The sequence below is a fragment of the Macaca fascicularis genome, chromosome 15 (genome assembly GCF_037993035.2).
Source record: "Macaca fascicularis isolate 582-1 chromosome 15, T2T-MFA8v1.1".
Lineage (NCBI taxonomy): Eukaryota > Metazoa > Chordata > Mammalia > Primates > Cercopithecidae > Macaca > Macaca fascicularis.
In genome coordinates, this window is record NC_088389.1 from 63,275,649 (window position 1) to 63,297,520 (window position 21,872).

At 38.1% G+C, this 21,872-nt stretch overlaps 1 protein-coding gene across 7 annotated transcripts in view; it reads right to left on the reverse strand.

Moving 5' to 3' along the window:
- The window catches only part of RECK (reversion inducing cysteine rich protein with kazal motifs), a 91,477-nt gene that overhangs the window by 49,324 nt on the left and 20,281 nt on the right, over positions 1 to 21,872 (reverse strand). For 2 of the 7 annotated variants that reach the window (XM_074017101.1, XM_074017099.1), the window contains exons 3-7: positions 20,244 to 20,318; positions 18,993 to 19,029; positions 14,965 to 15,050; positions 13,234 to 13,281; positions 11,984 to 12,085 (exon numbers count right to left, since the gene is read on the reverse strand). In XM_074017101.1, the coding sequence (XP_073873202.1) occupies positions 11,984 to 12,004 (21 nt within the window). In that variant the 5' untranslated portion in view covers positions 12,005 to 12,085; positions 13,234 to 13,281; positions 14,965 to 15,050; positions 18,993 to 19,029; positions 20,244 to 20,318. Of the gene's footprint in view, positions 1 to 11,983; positions 12,086 to 13,233; positions 13,282 to 14,866; positions 15,051 to 18,992; positions 19,030 to 20,243; positions 20,319 to 21,260; positions 21,295 to 21,872 lie in introns of those variants that run through there. The other 5 variants (XM_074017098.1, XM_074017097.1, XM_065530371.2 and 2 more) reach the window with 4 other exon arrangements.

The following is a 21,872-nucleotide window of genomic DNA, read 5'->3' on the forward strand; positions in this document are numbered from 1 at the left end:
TCCTGCGAAATGTCAAAAATCATCTAGTACAACTTCCTTATTTAACAGAAGCCAGAGACCAAGGCCTAGAAAGGGGAAATACTTACAGACAATAGCTTTTACTTACAAACAGGGGCTGGCAAACTATAGCACACAAGCCAAATCTTGCCTGCCACCTGTTTTTGGAAATAAAGTTTTTATTGGAACACAGACATGCCCATTCATTTACATACTTTTAAAATTGTAATTTTTCATTTACATACTTTTTTAAATTAAAAAATTTTTAAGACACAGGATTTTGCTATGTTACCCAGGTTGGCCTCCACCCTGCTGCCTCCCAAGTACCTGGGACTACAGGTGCATGCCAAGCTCATTTACATATTTTATATGGCTACCTCACACGTTGAGTACACTTCTATGGCAAAGTTGCAGAGACAGAGAGTGAATGATCTCCAAGCCTAAAATATTTGCTATCTGGCCCTTTACAGAAAAAGTCTCCCAACACCTGAAGAAAAAGGAAAACAGCACAGTTGCTTCCCTTGATGTCACATCCAGAGTTCAGAGATGTTCTTCAAGCATCTCTTATTTCTCTTGATGTTCATTAATAGACCTTTCATGCCTAAGTTTACCTGAATTTGTTGAACTAAAAATCTTGTATATTTTCAGATGGCAGCATCATGTGAAAACTACCATTAACTACTAACATTTTAGTGTTAATAAATACCATCTTACCTCTTCACCCATTTTAAGGTTTAAAAGAATGTTCCTTCATTCCAGTTATCCAGCAATTGATGAATAAATTCTGTTAAACCTATCATGATTTAATAGACTGATCATATCTCCCTCTTTGCTGAATGACTCCTAAATTTACTACATGTAACTCTACCTTTTTACCGCTTTAACTACTGCTGATTAGTCTGACAGGGCTTAGGACATACACATAATGAGTTATAGGATTAACTTAATAGTTTCTTCATTTCTTAAGTCAGCCTGTCTTGAAGTCTTAGCTAGTCAATTTTTAAGTCTTTCAAAAGTCTGCCATCTGACTTTTGAAAGGTAACTTTCTGACTTTTGGAGGTAACTGAGGGTTCGTATTCACTACTAGGGAGTCTCTTTTCACCTGCTTACTAATGCCACACCCAATGTGCCCCCATATAACAGATCCCTCCCCTACTCATGTTACTCAAGAATAGGTCAAAACTATAGCGGTGTGGAGGTGAGGATCTACCATAACCTCAAAGACACAAAGAACATGCCAGCATACTGGAGTTGACAGGGTCTCAAGAGAACTTCAAATCCAAAAGCTGTCACTATCTAGTCAGAGAGCCAGATATGCACAGCAAGCAAAGGGCAGAGCCAGAACTGGAACCCAGACTGCCCTGCCAGTGCTCTTCCATGACACTGCACCGAGAATAGTCTGGATTGTTTTTCTCAATGCAACCAATGCAAGGTTGAATGTTTGTTCACAGAGTAATCTATTTAACCAGTCCCCTATTTTTAAAGTCAGTACCTTAAATTGTAACCAAAAAAGGTCACCATTTTCTTGAGGTTAATATTATTTTCCTTAAAAATATTTTGATCCTAAAAAAAAAAAACTTGTTCCTAAAATCTTTCCTGTGGTAGCTGCTCTCAATAACTAGTTCCCTGCCCTACTCTCACTATTAAATTCCTGAATATTTGACAATTAGTACTCCCAAGCTGGTAGATGTCAGCTCCAATATATTACTACATAGGGGTGTGTCAGGATGGATTCAGGAAGAGGGAATTCCAGGTAGAACAAGCCCTTTGATCCAGTGTTGGGAGCATATGAACTGTGGGCAAACCTGGCAGAAAAACAGAGTAAATCAAAGTTGAGGGAGCCCTATGTGATCCTTCATGCCATACTGGTTTTCCTTTTGGTGGGGAAGAGCCTTTGGGTGCGCCTGGGTGGTAGACTCTGCTGGTCCAACCTCTAGCCCAGAAGTTCGCTTTGCAATTTATTTTCTGCCTCTTCAGTGACCCTTTTCTACTGATTTTAAAAATAGGAAACTGGTTAAATAGATTAATCTATGAACAAACATTCAACCTTGCTTTGGCTGCATTCAGAAGAGAGAATTCCAAATAGTCCATTACAATACAGTGAGACAAGACTATTCTCACAATGCAGTGTCATGGAAGAGCACTGGTAGGGCAGTCTGGGTTCTAGCCTTGGCTCTGCCCTTTGGTGCTATGTATATTTGGCTGTCCAGTTGGATTTGGCTTTTGGACTTGAAAAAAATGGTTCATTCCTCCATTTGTCCACTTGTTTCAATCCTTTCTCTGTCCACTGCCCTTTTACTACTGGCTACTCCAGCTCTCTCTCATTTTCATCAATGATAAGGATGATGACAACAAAACACTCATCATATGAATCTTGTAAAAAAATTGCAGATTTGAATTTTGGATGATTTAGTTACTTTTGGACAAAGACCAAACAGAGAACATTTTATTAACTGTTATGTTAATGTTTTATATGCCCAGTACTTTCTACTTAACTAGGTTACTAGTTAAAAGTAAAGGGGCTACTTTGTTTCTAAGGCCTCAATAATAGAAATCTGTTTCCTTTTCACAGATGGGTTGAAATTTTTTCCAGTTTAAAGTTTTGCATTTCATACAAGAAATCTAGCTCATGAAATGCTAAGTAGGAGAGGTTAAATATAACTGATCTTTAAAAACATCAATGTTTTTAAGCCTCTACAAGGTGTGTTTTCCTTGTGGATACCATGACTGGCAAAAAGTATAGGAGACTAGAATATGTAAAGGAGTTTAATGTCATGACTTGGATATATCACTAAACAAGTGATTCTTAAATTTCTTCAGCCTTCCAAGTGATGTGTCATTTCAATAGATATGCAAATAACAATGAACACCCAAAACAGAAATGAGCTTTATAGGTCAGACTGCTCAGAAAAATTTGCTCATTATCACCACAGGGCACCCAACCAGCTGGAAGCAAATTCACTGGCAAGTAACATCTGCAGAGAAACACAAGGTCTAGAAGAGAGCCTAGCACAGAGTATGTGCTTGTGGTGAACTAACTGCAGTAATGGCCCCAATTTTTCACGTTTCCTTTTATCTGTTTCTTGTACACTAACTCTGGCCTTAGCCATGTGACTTCCCTTGCTTTGGCCTAGTGGACACTAGCAAGCTTGAAGCAAGCAGTTGCCCAAACTACACTTGCATGTTTCCACTTTCTCTCTTGGACTCCTGCCACCACCACGGGAACATGCCTGAGCTAGTCTGCTAGAGGGAGGGGAAAACATGGAGATCTGAGCTGACTTAGCCAAGGGCATCCTAAAGCAGGCAGCCCCAGGCTGACCTGCCATCTGATTGCAGATGGATGAGTGCGCCCAGCTGGAATCAGCTAAGCCTGGCCAGAGCAGAACTGCCTAGTAAGCCCTTAGATTTGTGAGAAATAATAAATTGTTACTGTTTTAAGCTATGGAGTTTTGGGATGGCTTACTATACAACATTATTGGGATAATAGATAGTACTCAGAATGACAACATTCTCCACAGTACAGTAGAGAATGAGCACTTTCTCCATGCATTCCAAGAGTATAAAACATTCACACAGGGTTTCCACATAAAGCTGATACACTGTGTTACAAAGAACCTTGAATAATTCTGTTCTCCAGAGTGGGAAAAAGTCTATAAAATTTTTCTATCTGTAAAAGTAGTGACTGCAGCACTTTGTTACAGGCAACAGCTTTCTGTTCATCATTTAAGTCTTACCTGCTCTGTGAAGGCTTCCCCATTTCCCTAGGCAGGGTTTTTTTTTCCTCCAGGCTTCAATATATTTTGTACAGACTTCTAGCAATGTACTTGTCTCACTGTATTGTAATGGACTATTTGGATTTCTCTCTTCCCATGTACTAACTATCAGCTTCTTGCAGACTAAATCCTTTCATTTTTGTACCCTGAGAACAATGCCTGATACATATTAAATATATTGGTTCACTGTGTATCAGTTCAATGAATGTTAAGTGAATGAATGACAGAGACAAAGATAATTATATGAACTCTGTCCCAGGAACTCAGGGGTTAGTATAAAAAAGAGACATGTAAATATAGTTATGCTATAGAGCGACAAATGCTATAATAAAGCATGCAAAGGGCTTAGAAGTAGTGATCGGTTTTGTGTGTGGAGAGAAGAATGGGCAGGAAAGGCTTTAAAGCGGTGCCATTTAAACCAGGATTTAAGGCAAAGGTTACTCTAGTTCAATAGAGGTAGTGATGTTCTGGGACCAGCTTTTTTTTTGTGGGGGGTAGTTGTGGAGAAAAATCTGGATTTGTAGTATTTGCTGATGTTCACGGTGCAAATACCTCCACCCACGGCTGATTTTAAGTTACAAGCTAGCTTGCAAAATCCCTGAATATTTAACAAGCAGTACTCCCTAGCAGGTAGGGAGCTGGTATTGCCAGCTCCAATATACTACACTTTTTGTTCCAAGATTCAGAAGAAGGAATTCCAGGTAGAACAAACAATTCGTACAACTACAACTATCAAATAAAACAACAGGGTCAATCTGGGAATCTATAAGCAGCATGCTGCTTAAGTGTAACAGAGAGAAGAATCAGGAGCTAGACTGAGAAAAGCTTGGGATACTGGGCTGAAGAGCATGCGCTGTGTTCTACAGGGAAGCAACTGAAGGGTTTAAGGAAGGTGGTGACATGGATCAAATTTGGTCTTTAAAGAGATGAATCTAGAAGTGGATATAGTAGATAAGAGGAGAAATTAAGACACAGGAAAACTAGTTTGGCAGCTATTATAGGCATCCAGAAAAGTGGCAGAAAGACCTGAGCTAAGGCAATACCTGAGGATCTGGAAGGGAGACTGATTTTAGGTATATTTAGAAGGCAACTCTTTAGGCTTGAGAGTCAGTAATTGGTAGGAGGTGATGAGAAAGATGAAACAGTAGACAATACCTCTTAGGCATTTAAGTTGATGTGCTTGGAAGGATCGTATTGGTACAACCAAACAAGAAATGCAAGAAAAATCATAAGTTTTATTTTGGTATGTGTGTGTATGTGTGTGTGTGCGTCTGTCTGTGTGTGTGTGTGTGTTGCTGCTTAGGGATGGAAGGGAGGGAAGGGAAGGCAGAAAAGGTGGAGGAAGTAATAATCAATTTGGTTGATTTGAAATCAATCAATTTTGGTTTGATTGTTGTTCCAAGGGAACATCAAAAGTACATGTATCCAATAGTGTTCAGGAGCTCAGAAAAACGAGTTAGCAATGAAAATTCTGAAGTTGTCAGCATATAGGAACAATTAAATCTATGGGAGATGAGACTGCTTAAGGGGAAAACCTTGGCCACTTAAGATGAGACCAGGTCACAATCTAATCTGATTTGATCAAATTTCCCTTTTGGAATGATCTCATTCAGGTGACTTCTGAAAAGAATGAACTAGAAAAGGAAATACACTAGCAGCAAGGAGACTAAATAGGAGTTACTCCCCTCCCCAAACTACAAAACAAATATGACAAACCAAAACAACATACAAAGTTTTATACTATCTTAAGCCAGTACTGCAGGACCTAATAGGTTTCGCTCTTTTTGGAGCTCATCAGCTGCAGGTAACGGCTCAAATCTACTCTGATACAGTATACCTGTATAGCATTTTACCATTTATAAAGCCTCTCATTCATAGTCTTCTATTTACTATATCCTGGCAATCTTTGAAGTTGCCTCAGCATAAACTAAAAGATGCTTTACTTTTAGGTCCTGAGGGCTTTGCTGGGGCAAAGTACCACACGATTCCTTTTGTTAAAATCCCTAAAAGCTGACTGGGCAAGGAACAAAACTGTCCATAGCCTAGGCTGTCGTCTGCCACAACCAGATGGTCTCCTCTATTCTTAGAACCACTGTAGCACAGATCCAATCATACTGAAGCTTAGGAGGCTTCTAGCTGTCCAGAGAATCCTGTTGGTCCTGACATCCCTGCTCCTCTTATCTCTAATTTGGGCTGTTTTTTCATCCCTTTTCCTTTATGCTTCTGGTAGTAAATCTAGAATCAAAGTTAATTTGAAAGAAAAAGAAACAAAATAAAATTAATAGATACACAGAAATCTTTAAGCAGAACATTTTACTGTGACATTTCCTGAGGAAACAGCATACAGTCTGGGTAGGCATACATAAATATACACCAAACACTGGCATCCAGGGACAGAACAAAGTGTATAGTAAACTACCATTTGTGGTAAAGGAGGGTAGAGGATGACTATACATATATATATTTACTTTTATATGCAGAAAATATCTCTAGTAACTTTAGGAACTGGATGGCTGTGGGAAAGATAGTTTATTATATACCATTTTGAATTTTGAACAATGTGAACATCCCCAAAATAAAATTTCACACATACCTGCACCATTCTATACATTTAGCTGTGTACTGATAGGTGGGGCTAGCAGAAGACAGAATCCTCAGAGTCTTAATTTTAGCATTCTCACAGAACCAGAGCCCCATGGCAGAACAATATTTTAGCTGTATTGGCAACTGTTTAGTTTAAAACTTAACTGCCTTAAGATTGAAAAAAAAGTTAGTCCTCACAAAAATACCCGCTACTAACTTTCCTTCATAGTTTCTCACCTTCCTTAATGAAATAACATCAAAAAAATGTATTGAAGAAAGCTAGCAAAGAAAAGAGAGACATGAAAATGACATTTCGGAAAATACAAAGAAAAGCCTAGAGAAGAATCTGAGAAAGAAGGAAGAAACAAGTAAAAGATATAAAAAGTATGATGGCAAATTTGTAGCACTGTACTTCAGTGGCTCACACAGCAAATGGAAAGCATTTATATTTATGGCCATCATGTTAAGAGAATGGCAGGCAAGGTCTGCCATTAAAGGTATAAAATGGATTTACAAACCTCAAACTAAAATTTATCTCATCAGTTTATAGCCATTGCCAGTCTCTGGGAATTTATCAGCCTCATATTACCTTAATGAAGCTTATTCTGACATTCAAGGAAGAAAATAACCATCAACAACCAAAAAAATTTTTAAATCATAATTTTGGTAGCTAGAAGAAAATGTTCACAGCCAACATGTGAACGAAGACTATGCAAAAAGAATCTACACTGTATTTCACACCCCCTGAAAAACACGAATTCGTTTTTACTTTAGTTCTAATCAGCCAGTGTGCACAAGTATGGCTATTCCTATGGTTTACAGCCAGCATCTGTTCTGACTACTGGTGCCTATGTAACTACAGTTGCTGAATACTTTGAATATCATCTCTGGTTCTATCTTCACAACACATTCACGAACCCCATGTGGCCTAACCAATACTTTCAGGTGGGTTAAAGGACAAAGCCTGTGAAAATGCAGAGAACCTAGAACTGAGCATGTCCACAATACTTGAACATGCCCATAAAGGAGTTATCAAGCTAATGGTTGATTTGGGTAGCTCCTACAGGCCAGGGTTTGGTGACCCCACAATCAAAACAAATGTGATTCTCAAAAGAAGTACTCTTAAGTAGCGAATGATGTATTATTTCTTAGGTATTCATCAGAATAAGAGAGCTATGGAGTTGGAAGAGAGATCATCAAATCTCCTATCTGTTGCAAAAATCCCCTTCATATGATGAATCCAGGTAAGTCTTTTTTTTTTTTTTTTTTGAGACGGAGTCTCGCTCTGTCGCCCAGGCTGGAGTGCAGTGGCCTGATCTCAGCTCACTGCAAGCTCCGCCTCCCGGGTTCACGCCATTCTCCTGGCTCAGCCTCCCGAGTAGCTGGGACCACAGGCGCCTGCCAGCTCGCCCAGCTAGTTTTTTGTATTTTTTAGTAGAGACGGGGTTTCACTGTGTTAGCCAGGATGGTCTCGATCTCCTGACCTTGTGATCCACCCGTCTCAGCCTCCCAAAGTGCTGGGATTACAGGCTTGAGCCACCGCGCCCGGCCCCCAGGTAAGTCTTTACTTGAACATTTCCAGTGAGAGGAAGTTCTCTGTTTCTGGAATATCTCATTCCATTTTGATCAATTTCAGATCAGTATCTGGCTCCTTCTTTTCTAGTTCCCTAAAGAAACTCCGCTCTCTAATTTTTTCAAAAGAATAGATTATTTTAGATTCTATTAGATTCTAAAAGATTATATTCTCTTTCAAAACCCAGCTTTCTATTCTTTTTATACTTTCTCTTCTATGGAGCTCTCACTCACTCCGAGGTTCAAGGGTTACTTCAAGGTTGACTGTGGGCATGATAATTCTCCTCATCTTTAGTCTGGATTCCTAATCACCTCTGAGATATGGGTCTTTACATTAAAAGACCCTAACACACCATATGCTTCAATTTCTTCAAATTCCTTTCACAACATAAATGCTACTGCTGCTATGTTTTAATTCTTTCTTAAAAATCCAGTGATACATTACTATTGTTTTAAAAATCTGTGTCCTAATTTACCCACTTTCTATTTTCACATTCTCTTTTGCATCTCAAATAATTTTCTGTCTGAAGTAGATATTTCAGAACTTCCTTTACAGAGAACTTCTAGAAAGGGTCCACTAATGGCAATTCTAGAATAGAATTGAAACAGCTTAATTTTGCCTCTTTCTTGAAATATATTTTTGCTGGATATAGAATGCTAGATTGATAGTTACTTTCTTTCAGAACCATTTAGGAATCATTCTACTGTCTTCTGGCTTCCTCTGTTGCTACTGGGAAATCAGTCGTTGGTCTTCTTTGAAGACAATGCCTTTTTTTCTGACTACTTTTAAAATCTTTGGCTATGATGTCTGTCTATAATATGTGGATTTTTTTCCCCTTTGATCCTGCTGGGTATTTGTAGGGCTTCTTTAAACCCTGCTCCTGCCCATCCTATTTATTTTTCTCCTAGTACTCCAATTAGAGAGGATTTTCTCACTCTATCCTTCCTGTGTCCTAAACTATTTTTCAGCCTCATGTCCTTCTTTCTTTTCCATATAATTTCTTTAGCTCTATCTTCCAATTTACTAACTTTCTTTGCTGTACCTAAACTATTACAACATCCATCCATTGTGTTTGTATTTCAATTATACTGTTCTGGAAATTCTCTTTGATTCTTTTTCAAGTATGCTTGCTCTTCTTCTTCTTCTTTTTTTTTTTTTGCAACCTCCACCTCCCAGGTTCAAGTGATTCTCCTGCTTCAGCCTCCCAAATACCTGGAATTACAGGTGTGCACCACCACACCTGGCTAATTTTTGCATTTTTACTAGAGACAGGGTTTCATTATGTTAGCCAAGCTGGTCTCAAACGCCTAACGTCAGGTGATCCACCCGCCTTAGCCTCCCAAAGTGCTGGGATTACACGTGTGAGCTACCGTACCTGGCCTGCTCTTCATATTTGTAAACCTATTTTATTTCTTAAACATATTAAACATTTTAGTCTGCATCTGATAATTTCTATATCTGAAGTATCTTTAGGTCTGATTCTGTTCACCATTGTTCCTGTTGGCTTTTATTTGACGAATCATGTTTTCTGGTGAGTTCTGTGACTTTTTTATTGTGAACTGCTTATTTTCCTTAGGACTTTATCTGTGGAAATCCCAAGAGGTCTGAAATACAAGATCAGTTCCTCCAGACAGAATCTGTGTTACCTTTTCTCAAGCATCTAAGGGCCACTACCATTTCAAAACCACTTGAAATAAAATTCTCAGCTTGAGGTTTTATAAACACTCACTTGATATAAATTTGGGCTGCAAACTCATGTGAAGACCAGCTTAGAGTTATGAATTTTCAATGGAGGTAAGATTAATGTTGGAGAGAAACAGTTTTCCTTGCAGACCCCCCTGGAAAGGGAGATGAGCATATTTCCTGGTCACCCTAATACTAAGTGTATAGTCCCTTTGGAATCCCAAATTTATTGGTGGGAAGGGGAGGGGATTTCAATCAGATTTTCCACCTTCAATCAGAACCCAGGATTTGTCTCCTGACTTCTGAGCCTCATGAAGCTAAAAGCTACAAAAATTGATTCAGCAAATGCCCTCAAAGCTAATGCCTTCTTTACTGCTCTTACTTCTCTGGATTCCTGCCTTCATTTAGTTTTTGGCTTGAGCATTCCATATTTTCTTTCTAGCAAATTCATCTAGCATTTTAAGTTATTTTCACCTGGAGGATTGGTCCAGGTACCAAGTCTGCTCTATTGCCAGAAAGAGAAGTTTTAACTAGTACCTTTAAGTATAGAAGAATAGTAAATGAATGCCAGGAAACTAAGCTTAAAAGATTAGATTATGTCCCTGAATATTATCTATATTCAATCCATCATAACAAATCTTGCTGATGGATTCTGCCTTTGAATCTCTGATTTATTCTTGAATATTTGACTCTATTACTATTATCCTAGTCTGGGATTTATTGTCTCTTTTTAGCTAAGCTAGAGAGGTTTGTGGGATCTAAAACCTAGCCTGCACAGGATTATGAGTTTAAGTTTTCTAAAATATTGGCTTTGTTATTTGTTATATATTGGTCTCCTTTTAAGAACCTTCATCATCACCCTCTCATTAATAATGAGTTGAGCCTCAAAATGCCATCTTTTCAGGATTTGGTCCCACTTTACCTGTCCGAGCACAGATTTGCAGACCAAAATAGGTCTGTCTTCTCTTTTCCTCCCGCATAAGCCATGTGCATTTCTGACAACATACCTTTGATCCACAGTCTTAGGTCTTTAGGTCTTTTTTTTCTGAAACGGAGTCTCGCTCTGTCTCCCAGGCTGGAGTGCAGTGGCACGAACTCGGCTCATTGCAAGCTTTGCCTCCCGGGTTCAGGCCATTCTCCTGCCTCCATCTCCGGAGTAGCTGGGACTACAGGTACCTGCCACCAAGCCCGGCTAAATTTTTTATATTTTTTAGTAGAGACGGGGTTTCACTGTGTTAGCCAGGATGGTCTCAATCTCCTGACCTCATGATCCGCCCGCCTCAGCCTCCCAAAGTGCTGGGATTACAGGCGTGAGCCACCGCGCCCGGCCAGGTCTTTAGGTCTTTACCCAAATTATACCAATCCTTTCAGGCCTCTCTCATTTGTAACTTTTTTCCTGATAACTCCAAACATTCTTGCTCTGCTTTCTTATTTCCCAGAGCACTTATGTGTGCAGTATATATTTTAATTAGCCTGACTCAATTAGATATAATTCTTTAGTATTTGGAGTTATGCTAAAAGTTGCTTAATCAGAATTCTAAACTAAGTCTGATTCCGGTTAATGCTCTAATATATAAAACTCTTGGTATTCCACAGGTACTTGTTAATTTGCATACGAAAAACATAGACTATAAAATCAGATGTAACAATGCTTTACATTAAACTGGTTTATCTTAGGTTAGCTAGAACAAGACAAAATCTTAAATGGCATTAAAATTTTAAAGCTTTATTTAAGTAAATTTCTTAGCAAATCCCCTCAAAAGGAACTCTAAAACAGCTTACCAAAAAAAAAAGAAAAACATTAGCTCCTACAAATGTAATTACTCATTATCTGAAACTCAAATCAAACTATACATAAAACCACTCTCTGGGGTAAATGCTACCCTTAAAATTGCAAGCCTATGGAAATGGCTTATACATCTACAAGTTCATCTCAGGGACCATTCCAGTGTTAAGGAAAAGATATTAAAAGCCTAGTTTATAAATTATTCTGATGTTGATAAACAACCAGTCCAGTTAAAATAGGCTATATTACACCAAATTTACCCAATTCACTTTGTAACAAATCGTTTTTATGTCTAGACTAGACTTCAACAATCATGACAGTGACTGTTATATGAGGTTTATAATGCAGAACCCTTTCTGCATTAAAGTACTCTTATCTCTACTTTCGTTTCTAAATAATGTGTAAGAAATCAAATTGAGTCTTATATTGAAGAATTTGTGGGATCAACTCTTAATATAAAAACAAAAGAACCCTTCTGCCATACAGATTTTTGGAAAATGGTTGCTTAATTCTAGGCCAAATTAGGGAAGATAGAGAAAAGTAAACTATTCTTAGTATTTCTATCATAGGACAGTTTGTCTCTCTTACCTTTCCTGTCTCGTCCTTCATCAACACATACTGGCAGACTTCCTAGGGCAATGCAGAAATCCAGACAAGAGAAGGAAGCACACTAAAATAATGGAGGACAGGCTATGGAACATGGACAGTGTCAGACATCATGTAGGAGAAAAGAAGGAATTATCACAGTTAGCCACTTTGTTCAAGAGAAACTAAAACTGGTTATTTCAAAGATAGAGAGATAAGAAAATAAAGATCTTTTACTTCTCTGTAGCAGGGCTCCTTTCAGTAAGAACAGAGGAAAGCTATAATTTGGAAATTTGTCTTCAGAGGAATAGATATAACTTAGCAAACAGTACAAAGGGAAAAAAGATAAATAAGACTGTCCAGTTTAAAAATAAGAGAGACAGGCTTTGAGAGAAAAAAAAAAAAAAACAAAAAAAAAACACTATAACCTAGTAGTTAAGAAAGTTATTCTATCTTCTTCAAGAAAACACAGCAATAGGAATCCCAATGTTTGTATATAAAAATGGTGCATGAGATATATGCACTTAAGTATCCTTAATTACACAGCCTTACACTATGAAAAACAGTAATATTGTCACATTTAAGAACAGAGTTCTAGAAAATGAACAAAGTAGCCCCAATGAGGAGGTTTTTTCATATCAGGGACAATCTTCTGCACATATTTGTATGGTGTAAAATACTTCCGCTATACCCCTGCCTTAATATCTACCCCATCTAGATACCAGTGTTAGAAATCCCACCATTGAGAGGAGAGTCCTTCAGATTTAATAGAGCTTTTGTAACTTAGTATTTTTTCCCCAAATGCAAGATTCTAGGAAAGTCTGAGCTATTCACACTAGCCCTGTGATTTTCTTTCATTACTTTTCTTTATGATTAGAGGTAGTTTATAGAAATGAATACCACCTGGATGGGTCAAGAGATAGGAGATGGGACAAAAGAGAACATGAAACCTGAGAAAAACTATTTCACAAGCTTGGATACAACTAGTTGCTTTGTTATGAAAATATTATAGGTTAAATCCTTTGTATGTGAGATTTAGGCATTTCTTTAAAATTAATACTTCATTTCAACAAAAATCAACTAAAACCAAAACATTTCCAAAAACAGTAAATGACATTTTTGTCAATGCTAAATTTTCTGTAAGGTAAAAGGGAAGTTGTATAAAAATAAATTCATTTAAAAAATTTAAGTAATTTTGTTAATTCTGATAACATCTGAATAGGCTATCTACATTTGTTAAATAAAATGCATACCTCATATTCTTTTCTGCAAACTTTGGAAATATCATTCTTTGAAGATGCCTAAAAACCAACAAATTTCTCCATTAATTTATTATACATGCTATTCAGCACAGGACAAAAAGAACACAAATTAGCATATGTTAATTACTGATACAGTATCCTTTATTTCATCAAGGAAAACCTTATGTTTGAATATTTTAAAGTCCCTAAAATACAATAAACAAATTTCATGCAATTTCTTAAAACGAACATCATCCCTAGGGCTACTCAATATTCTAGAGCTTTGCTCTAACTTTTATGGCTTTAATCTCACATAATAACACAGTCCTTTTGTTATTTCAGAAACTAGATGTCTTTGAAGGAAATTGTAAATCAGGACTTTTTTTTTTTTTTTAGCTGAATTCCACTCTGTAGCAAATTTTCTTGTGAAGTTCTGCCAGGGCACCTACATTTTGCTTTTTCTTTAACTCTTCACATTCTAAACTTTTAATCTGAACTCGCTGAGTATATGATGGAGGGGGCAACTAAATAGGGAAGAGGTACTATGCCAGGCATTTAACAAGTTATTTTTGTGTAAGTCTCTTAACAAGTTTATAAAGAAGATACTAACCCCTCTACAGATGAGGAAACTGGTGCTTAGAGAAGTAGGAAGTTATTTACCATATTTAAATATATACTTTCTATATAAAAGAAGCCAAAAAAAAAAATTCTGCTGAGGGGAGGTTGTTTTTCCACATGAGTCAGTCTCTATTCCAGAGCTGTGGGCTCTGGTTCCTTGCTCCATTCTTCCTGTTCTATCACCTAGGCCCGTGCAATTTAGAATAGGCCAGCTGATGAGGACAGGGAGAGCAAGAAGAATGGGCGAGCAACCGTTTCACAACTCACTAAACCCATTATACTTCAAATCCTCTGCAACTCAGCTTCACCTCAATGCCTGGAGGACAGCAGCAGACAGCTAGGTCATGTGCTGCCCAGACTGTTGGTCAGGCTATAGGATAGTCATCTCTGTGAAAGTGAAGGCGATACCATATCTCATATACTCTTGTCCAGAGATAAGACCCTAGAAGAAGAAAATAAGAGAAGGCTTTCCAACTGTGGTTTCAGTTCCATCTAATCATTTCTAGTTTCCCAATTAAGTTTATTCCTGCCACTTGCAGTAGAGGAAACAGGAGGCTAGTATTTCCTCTCTGAGAAACCACTACTAAAATATGCGAAGTGAGGACAAACTCAGGCACGTAATTGGGGCAGAACTATATCAAATCAAAAATAAGTAATAACTCATTGTAGGAGTCACATTCATCTTAGGAGCAGAGAAGGGATATAAGAACACACTTAGGGTAAAGCCATGATGAAACAGAGAAAAGAAGATGAAAAAATAAGCCAACTGTGTCAAATGTTCTAATCCAAGCATACCCTAAATTTACCCAGCCATTTAGAGTCACTCAGATTGACTCAGCATGATTGCAGGCAAAGTATGGAAGACTTAAAAATCATATAATATTGTTTTTTGCATGGCAGAGACAAGGAAAGATAAGAAAGAATAAAAGAAGGATGAGGCCATATGCAGCAGTCATAAATAAAACAGCAAGTCTAAAAGGAAATGGTCTATACAACAAATGCTAAATTTGCAGTTTTTGTGGGTTACCTCTGCAAAGCTAGGAGGTGGGCAAGGCCCAAGACGTATGCACAGCTAAAACCAAACTGCACTCCATGATGCTTGAGAGCCTCACTGCCCAGTGTTACCTGCTTGCATGCCTGTCGACACTCCAAGGCAATAGCCAGTTCACAGCAGCCTAAGCCAACCCAGCCATCAGACTTCTTAAACACACCTTAAAAACAAAATGTTTAAATGTTTTGGTCATAAGTAGCAATAAAAACAAATAGCATGCCAGATGTTTCATGGCTACTACTAAAAGTTAAAGCAGGTATCCATAAGAAAACTGGTTCAGACAGCAGGGCCTCAAAATTATTAAGGACCTCCCTTTACTCTTACTTCTACTATCAGTCTCTTTCAAAGTCCCTCACAGCATAATTATCAAGTCCTTTGTTTTTTCTCTTTTCCCTCCCACCCTAAATGCTCTTTAAGTCATTCTCACTCTTGAGTAGGTAACATCTTTACCAGAGGACATACAAGGGAAGAAAAGCAAGGAAGAGGGCTTTCTTACTGTTAGACTGTTGATAAGAGGCAAAGGTTTTAATTTAACTTAAGCAAACTAACAAGAAAGGGCACGAGTATTACTGTATTCAAAACAGTAAATACCTAGAATAGCATAAAATTCATGATCCTGTTTAAAAACTGATACTTAGTAAATGGGGCAATTTTTGTGAGTCAGGTATATCTGGCTTTCATGGGCACATTTAATCATGGGGCAAAATGATTATGTATTATGCTGGTTCAATTTATGTTCAGCAGTGACTCTTCCAACCAAATTATTGTGAAACTAAAAGATGATAAAATCATAAAAAGTATTCTAATTTTTTTTTGAGACAGAGTCTCACTCTGTCGCCCAGGCTGGAGTACAGTGGCGCGACCTTGGCTCACTGTAACCTCCGCCTCCCAGGTTCAAGCAATTCTTCTGCTTCAGCCTCCCGAGTAGCTGGGACTACAGGCGTTTGCCACCATGCCCAGCTAATTTTTGTATTTTTAGTAGAGATAGGGTTTCACCACATTGACCAGGCTGGTCTTGAACTCCTGACCTCAGATAATGTGCTTGCCTTGACCTCCCGAACTGCTAGGATTACAGGTGTAAGCAACCATGCCCGGGCTTCTAATTTGCTTTTGCAATCATAAATGTCAATGAATTATTCCTAAGGTAAAAGTAGGAGATACGGCCGGGCTCAGTGGCTCCTGCCTGCAATCCCAGCACTTTGGGAGGCCAAAGCGGGCAGATCACTTGAGGTCAGGAGATCAAGACCAGCCTGGCCAACATGGTGAAACCCTATCTCTACTAAAAATTCAAAAATTAGGGGGGCATAAGTAGTGCATGCCTGTAGTCCAAACTACTCGGGAGGTTGAGGTGGGAGAACTGCTTGAACCCAGGAGGTGGAGGCTGCAGCGAGCCGAGATTGCACCACTGCACTCCAGCCTGGGCAACACCAAGACTGTCTCAAAAAAACAAAAAACCAAAACAACAACAACAAAAGGCTGGGTGTGGTGGCTCACACCTGTAATCCCAGCACTTTGGGAAGCCGAGGTGGGTGGATCACTTGAGGTCAGGAGTTCGAGATCAGCCTGACCAACATAGTGAAACCTCGTCTCCACTAAAAATACAAAATTAGCCAGACATGGTGGTGCATGCCTGTAATCACAGCTACTTGGGAGGCTGAGGCAGGAGAATTGCTTGAACCCGGGAGGCAGAGGTTGCAGTGAGCTGAGATTGTACCACTGTACTCCAGCCTGGGCAACAAGAGCAAACCTCCACCTCAAAAAAAAAAAAAAAAAACAGTAGGAGATACAAGAAATAATTATGAAAAGAGAAAAGTCTTATACTTGTAGGAATGCTGCAAATTCCTCCTTATTTCTTTTAAAATTGCCTTATGCTGCTTCTATGTAATACATAAATTTGGGAATCTATATCTGAAGTAAGTTAGATTATTATTTATATTTGAAAAAAATGTCAGGGATTCAAGGCAATAAGTAACATAGTTCTGCAAATGAAACTAAGACTTCACAAAACAAATAGAAGCATTCTGCTAAAAAGTAAAACAAAGCAAATAAATGGTTCACAGATAGACAAAGCTCTCAAAATATAATCAACTACCCCAATTATAAAAATTGACTAAAAATACTGCATATTATAAACTTATCTCTATGTGTCTTAAAGGTACAAATGGTAACAAATTCACATCTAGCCTCATTGCCTAGTATAGTTTCTTTTAAATCTTTGCTGCTTGCTATTCAGGTTCCTCACACGTTGGAAAGAATTTTAAATGGAATCAACGTAGGTCATAAACTCTGTGACGTGTTATATCATAATGAAGTATGCTGCTGTATCCAGGTATCCAGTGGCCTCTTAGAAAATATTAACTTATTCAACAAGCATTTATATTTACTGAGCTCTTACTATGTACAAGGTACTCTGTTAGGTGTTATGTGGGCTATGAAATTATGAAATAAATAAAATATATGATTTATCCTATTAGGGAGATTACAGTTTGTTAGCAAGTGTGTGTGTGTGTGTGTGTGTGTGTGTGTGTGTGTGTGTGTGTGTGTAGGATGCTGGGTGCAGGGATAACTAGGAGACAGGCAAGGAGTTGGGCAATTTCAGGAAGGCAACCTGTTTGAAATACCAACTTTAAACAGTGTGATAGCCTCTAGAATTCAGAGATACATGAGGTATACTTTTTTTTTTCCCAAGAATTTGGCTCTATCCAGGGCTAGAAATGGGCTGTAATCCTGGGAGATCATGAGTGCCAGGCTAGAGAGTTTGGGCTTTATTCTGAGGGAAGTGAATATCCCCTGAGAAATTATTTTTGAAGAGGATAGGAAAGAAAGATATAATGTGTTGAAACATCAGTTATAAGGTTATTATAATATTCTATCCCAAGAGTGTAAAAATACAGACTTGAACTAGAAATAGAGAGAACAAGTGTAATTTTGCAAGGGGAGAGTCAATGGAACTAGAAAGAACAAGGAGTAAAATATAACTTGAGGGTTTCCAGTCTAGTATCATTCACAACAGGTGCAGTTATGAGTTTGAGCTTGGATTTGTGCTTCAGATGGCACCTGGATGCAGAGATCCAGGTAGAGATATCTACAAAGATATCTAGAGGTTACAAACAATGATTTAGATTTGAGAATTACCTTCTCAGAGCTGATTAGTTAACAGTTCTGGGAAGGAATGAGATTACTAAGGTGAATGTGAAGACAGAAGGGAAGAAGACCACACACAGAAATAACCATAGTCCTTATGGCTCCATCTGCAAAAAAAAAAAAAAAAAAAAAAAAAAAAAAAAAAAAAAAAAAAGGTAAAGCAGAATAGATTCTGATGCCAAAGTGGAGTCATAAGGAGGTAGTAACCAATAATATCAAGTGTTTCAAGAAAGTCAAAGAGAGTAGTACTGAGAAAGAGCCCTAAGATCTAGGAACCAAGAGATCCTGGTAATCTTTCAAATACTAGTTTCAGTAGAATGGCAGAAGTGGAGACAGGAGAACAAAGTTAAGGATTGAGTGAATGAGAATAAATTACATATTTGAAAATTTGGGCTGGACATGGTGGGTCATGCCTGTAATCTCAGCATTTTGGGAGGCTAAGGCAGGATGATCACTTGAGGCCAGGAGTTCAAGACCAGCCTGGGCAACACACTAAGAAAAAAAAAAAAAAAATTAGGTTTTGAAGGGAAGGAGAGGATAGAAACTCCAGAGTATAAATTAGGTTCCAGGACAATGACACCAATTTTACACTCACACAGTAAGTTTTTAAAATTAAGTGCTAAATTTACACTTCTTTTTTTTTTTTTTTTTTGAGACAGAGTCTCGCTCTGTCACCCAGGCTGGAGTGCAGTGGCCGGATCTCAGCTCACTGCAAGCTCCGCCTCCAGGGTTTACGCCATTCTCCTGACTCAGCCTCCCGAGTAGCTGGGACTGCAGGCGCCGGTCACCTCGCCCGGCTAGTTTTTTGTATTTTTTAGTAGAGACAGGGTTTCACCGTGTTAGCCAGGATGGTCTCGATCTCCTGACCTCATGATCCACCCGTCTTGGCCTCCTAAAGTGCTGGGATTACAGGCTTGAGCCACCGCACCCGGCCTAAATTTACACTTCTATTGCTTACCTGGCAAAGATGAATTCATACAACTCCAAATTTCAACCTAAAAGTGTAACCAACAAAAGGCTTTTATGTAGATAACCAGTTCCTAAATATGACAATTAATTTCTACAGAAATTATGTACAGCTATTTTGATTATGGCTATGTCTATATAGTCAAAGTTCTAGAACTATATGTACATCAATCAGCTATTCGGGGGGAACAAAGCTGAGATACAGAAATATTCCTTGTTCTTTTCTCATCTGAGAGCATTAAGGATGAGTCTAGTTACTCAGGATACTTATTAGAATCACTGTTTCCAAGCATATAGACAAAACTAAAGACTAAAGGGAATGTGTCAATCAGAACTATTTAATCATCAACTTATTTTCCCTTTCACATAATACAAGCCACCATATCTAAAGAGGCTCTTGCAAACAAGCTCACACTTTCTTGGTCTGGCACATGAGCATCCCAAACACTGAGGATAGCCCAAGTATTAGAGACATTTTAAGTTACCTGATTCAGACAGGTAAGCAATATATCTATAGTATGTCAGAAAATTGAAAGATAATAAATCATATATTTTCCCTTACCCCAAATTCAACTTTCCAAAATCAAAATAAATATTTAGTTATTATATTTTCATAAAATTAGTCAAACTATAATAATAAATAAAATTCTAAATTCCAGATTTTTTTTTTTTTTTTTTTTTGAGATGGAGTCTTACTCTGCTGCCCAGGCTGGAGTGCAGTGACACTGCAATGACGCTATCTTGGCTCACTGCAACCTCCGCCTCCTGGGTTCAAGCAATTCTCCTGCCTCAGCCTCCGGAGTAGCTGGGACTACAGGCGTGTGCCACCATGTCTGGCTTATTTTTGTATTTTTAGTAGAGACGGAGTTTCACCATGCTGGCCAGGCTGGTCTCGATCTCCTGACCTCAGGTGATCCACCCGCCTCAGCCTCCCAAAGTGCTGGGATTACAGGCGTGAGCCACTGCGCCCGACCCCAGATAAAATACTATAATGAAATTTAAAGACATGAACACGTTTATATTTAAGATTGTTTTTAGATCTATATCATAGGATAATAAAAGATGAAAAACAATATTCTATCTAGCAATTTACATGAAGATTTTTTTTGAAGTACTTAAGTTAAACCTAACATTTTGACCACAAATTCCAATCACATTAAAAAATTTGCTAACTCTGAAAGTAATTCATTGGATAGTTTCATTTAGACAGAAGCTTCTACAGTTAAGTTACAATAAGACTTACCATTGTCTCTGGGCAATAATCTGGGGCTCGCTGCAACAGATGTTTTAGTCGGGATTCACTTTTTGAGGAGAAAATCTATTTGGAAAAAAAAAAAAAAAAGGTTTTGTGGCATTTTTCTATAAGAAATAAGAAGAGGTAAAACTTATTATCCTCTAGATTTATCAGTTGTCTAAAATATTTTCCAACTTCCTTTTTATTTATTTTATTTATTTTTTTAAGACAGAGTCCCATTCTATTGCCCAGGCTGGGGTGCAGTGGTGTGATCTCAGCTCACTGAAACCTCCACTTCACAGGCTGAAGCGATTCTCCAGCCTCAGCCTCCCAAGTAGCTGGGACCTCGGGCATGAGCCACCAACGCCTGGCTAATTTCTGTATTTTTTTGTAGAGACAGGGTTTCACCATGTTGCCTGGGCTGGTCTCGAACTCCTGAGCTCAAAGCGATCCGCCTGCCTCAGCCTCCCAAAGTGCTGGGACCATACGCATGAGCCACCATGCCCGGCTCCTTTTATAAGTGGAAAACCTTTAGAATGATCTAAGTTAGGTAACATTTCTTAAAAAGTGTTGATTAGTTTCGAAAATAAGCAAGAAAAGTCCAAATACAGCAAGTCGAGACCCTTTTCTATTGACCAAAAAAAGTGGAGAAACCCAGGCTACCAACCTGTTTAGAGGCTGGGGGTTAGAGAGTGAGACAAGGAAGTAAAAAAAGATAAGTTTATTCTAAACTGTTCTGTAAATTGCTTTTAGTCAACTGATAACAATGAAAAACAGACTGTCATCAAACCCGTGATACTGGTGAAGATAAACTTTGTAAACAGCATTATGGCACATAAGTTCTCCATAAAATGCTGTAAGATAGAAACAAATTTTTTTTTTTTTTTTAATTGATGCTGATGAGCTGACAAAGGTTCACTCACCAAGCTAAATGGCTCACTTCCAAACAGGATGTTATGCAATTACAATATGGTGTTTCAGTAAATAATAAATCATTACACATATCAGACAGACCTTCATGATTACCTGCAAATAGCTGAGACGGTAAAATCCATGAATGCTATGGACAATGAAAAAGGATTTATCTCCAGTTAGCTTATTTATTAGCAATTTTCCTCCAAAACTACCAACTACATTTAAGAAGTGAAAAGAGATAGAATATCACTATTTTGCAACCCCTAGTGAATTAATGCATTTAGACAATTATCACAAAGACTGTTAGCATCACAAAAAGAGACATTTTGGGGGGAAGACTTAAACAAAACTAAGCCTCTGGATCTGTCTCCTAAGGTAGCTGTTAGCCACGTGTGGGTATTTAAACTTAAATCAAGTAAAATTAAATAAAATTAAAAATTAAAGTTCCTCAGTATCTTTAAGCACATTTCAAGTGTTCACCTGGCACATGTGGCTAGTGGATACCATATAGGTCTAGAATATTTTCATCATTGTAGAAAGAGCCATTGGATAGCTCTGCTCTAAATCTAACTGCGGAAACACAGAGGAAAGAGGAAAACGTTAAATGACACCGGGGGATGTGAGTAGCAAAGTTTGGACTATGGGAAACTCTATAGGACAAATGACCAAATTAATTCATCAAATACATTGCAAGGAGAAACGTACAGTTCAAAAGATATTTAA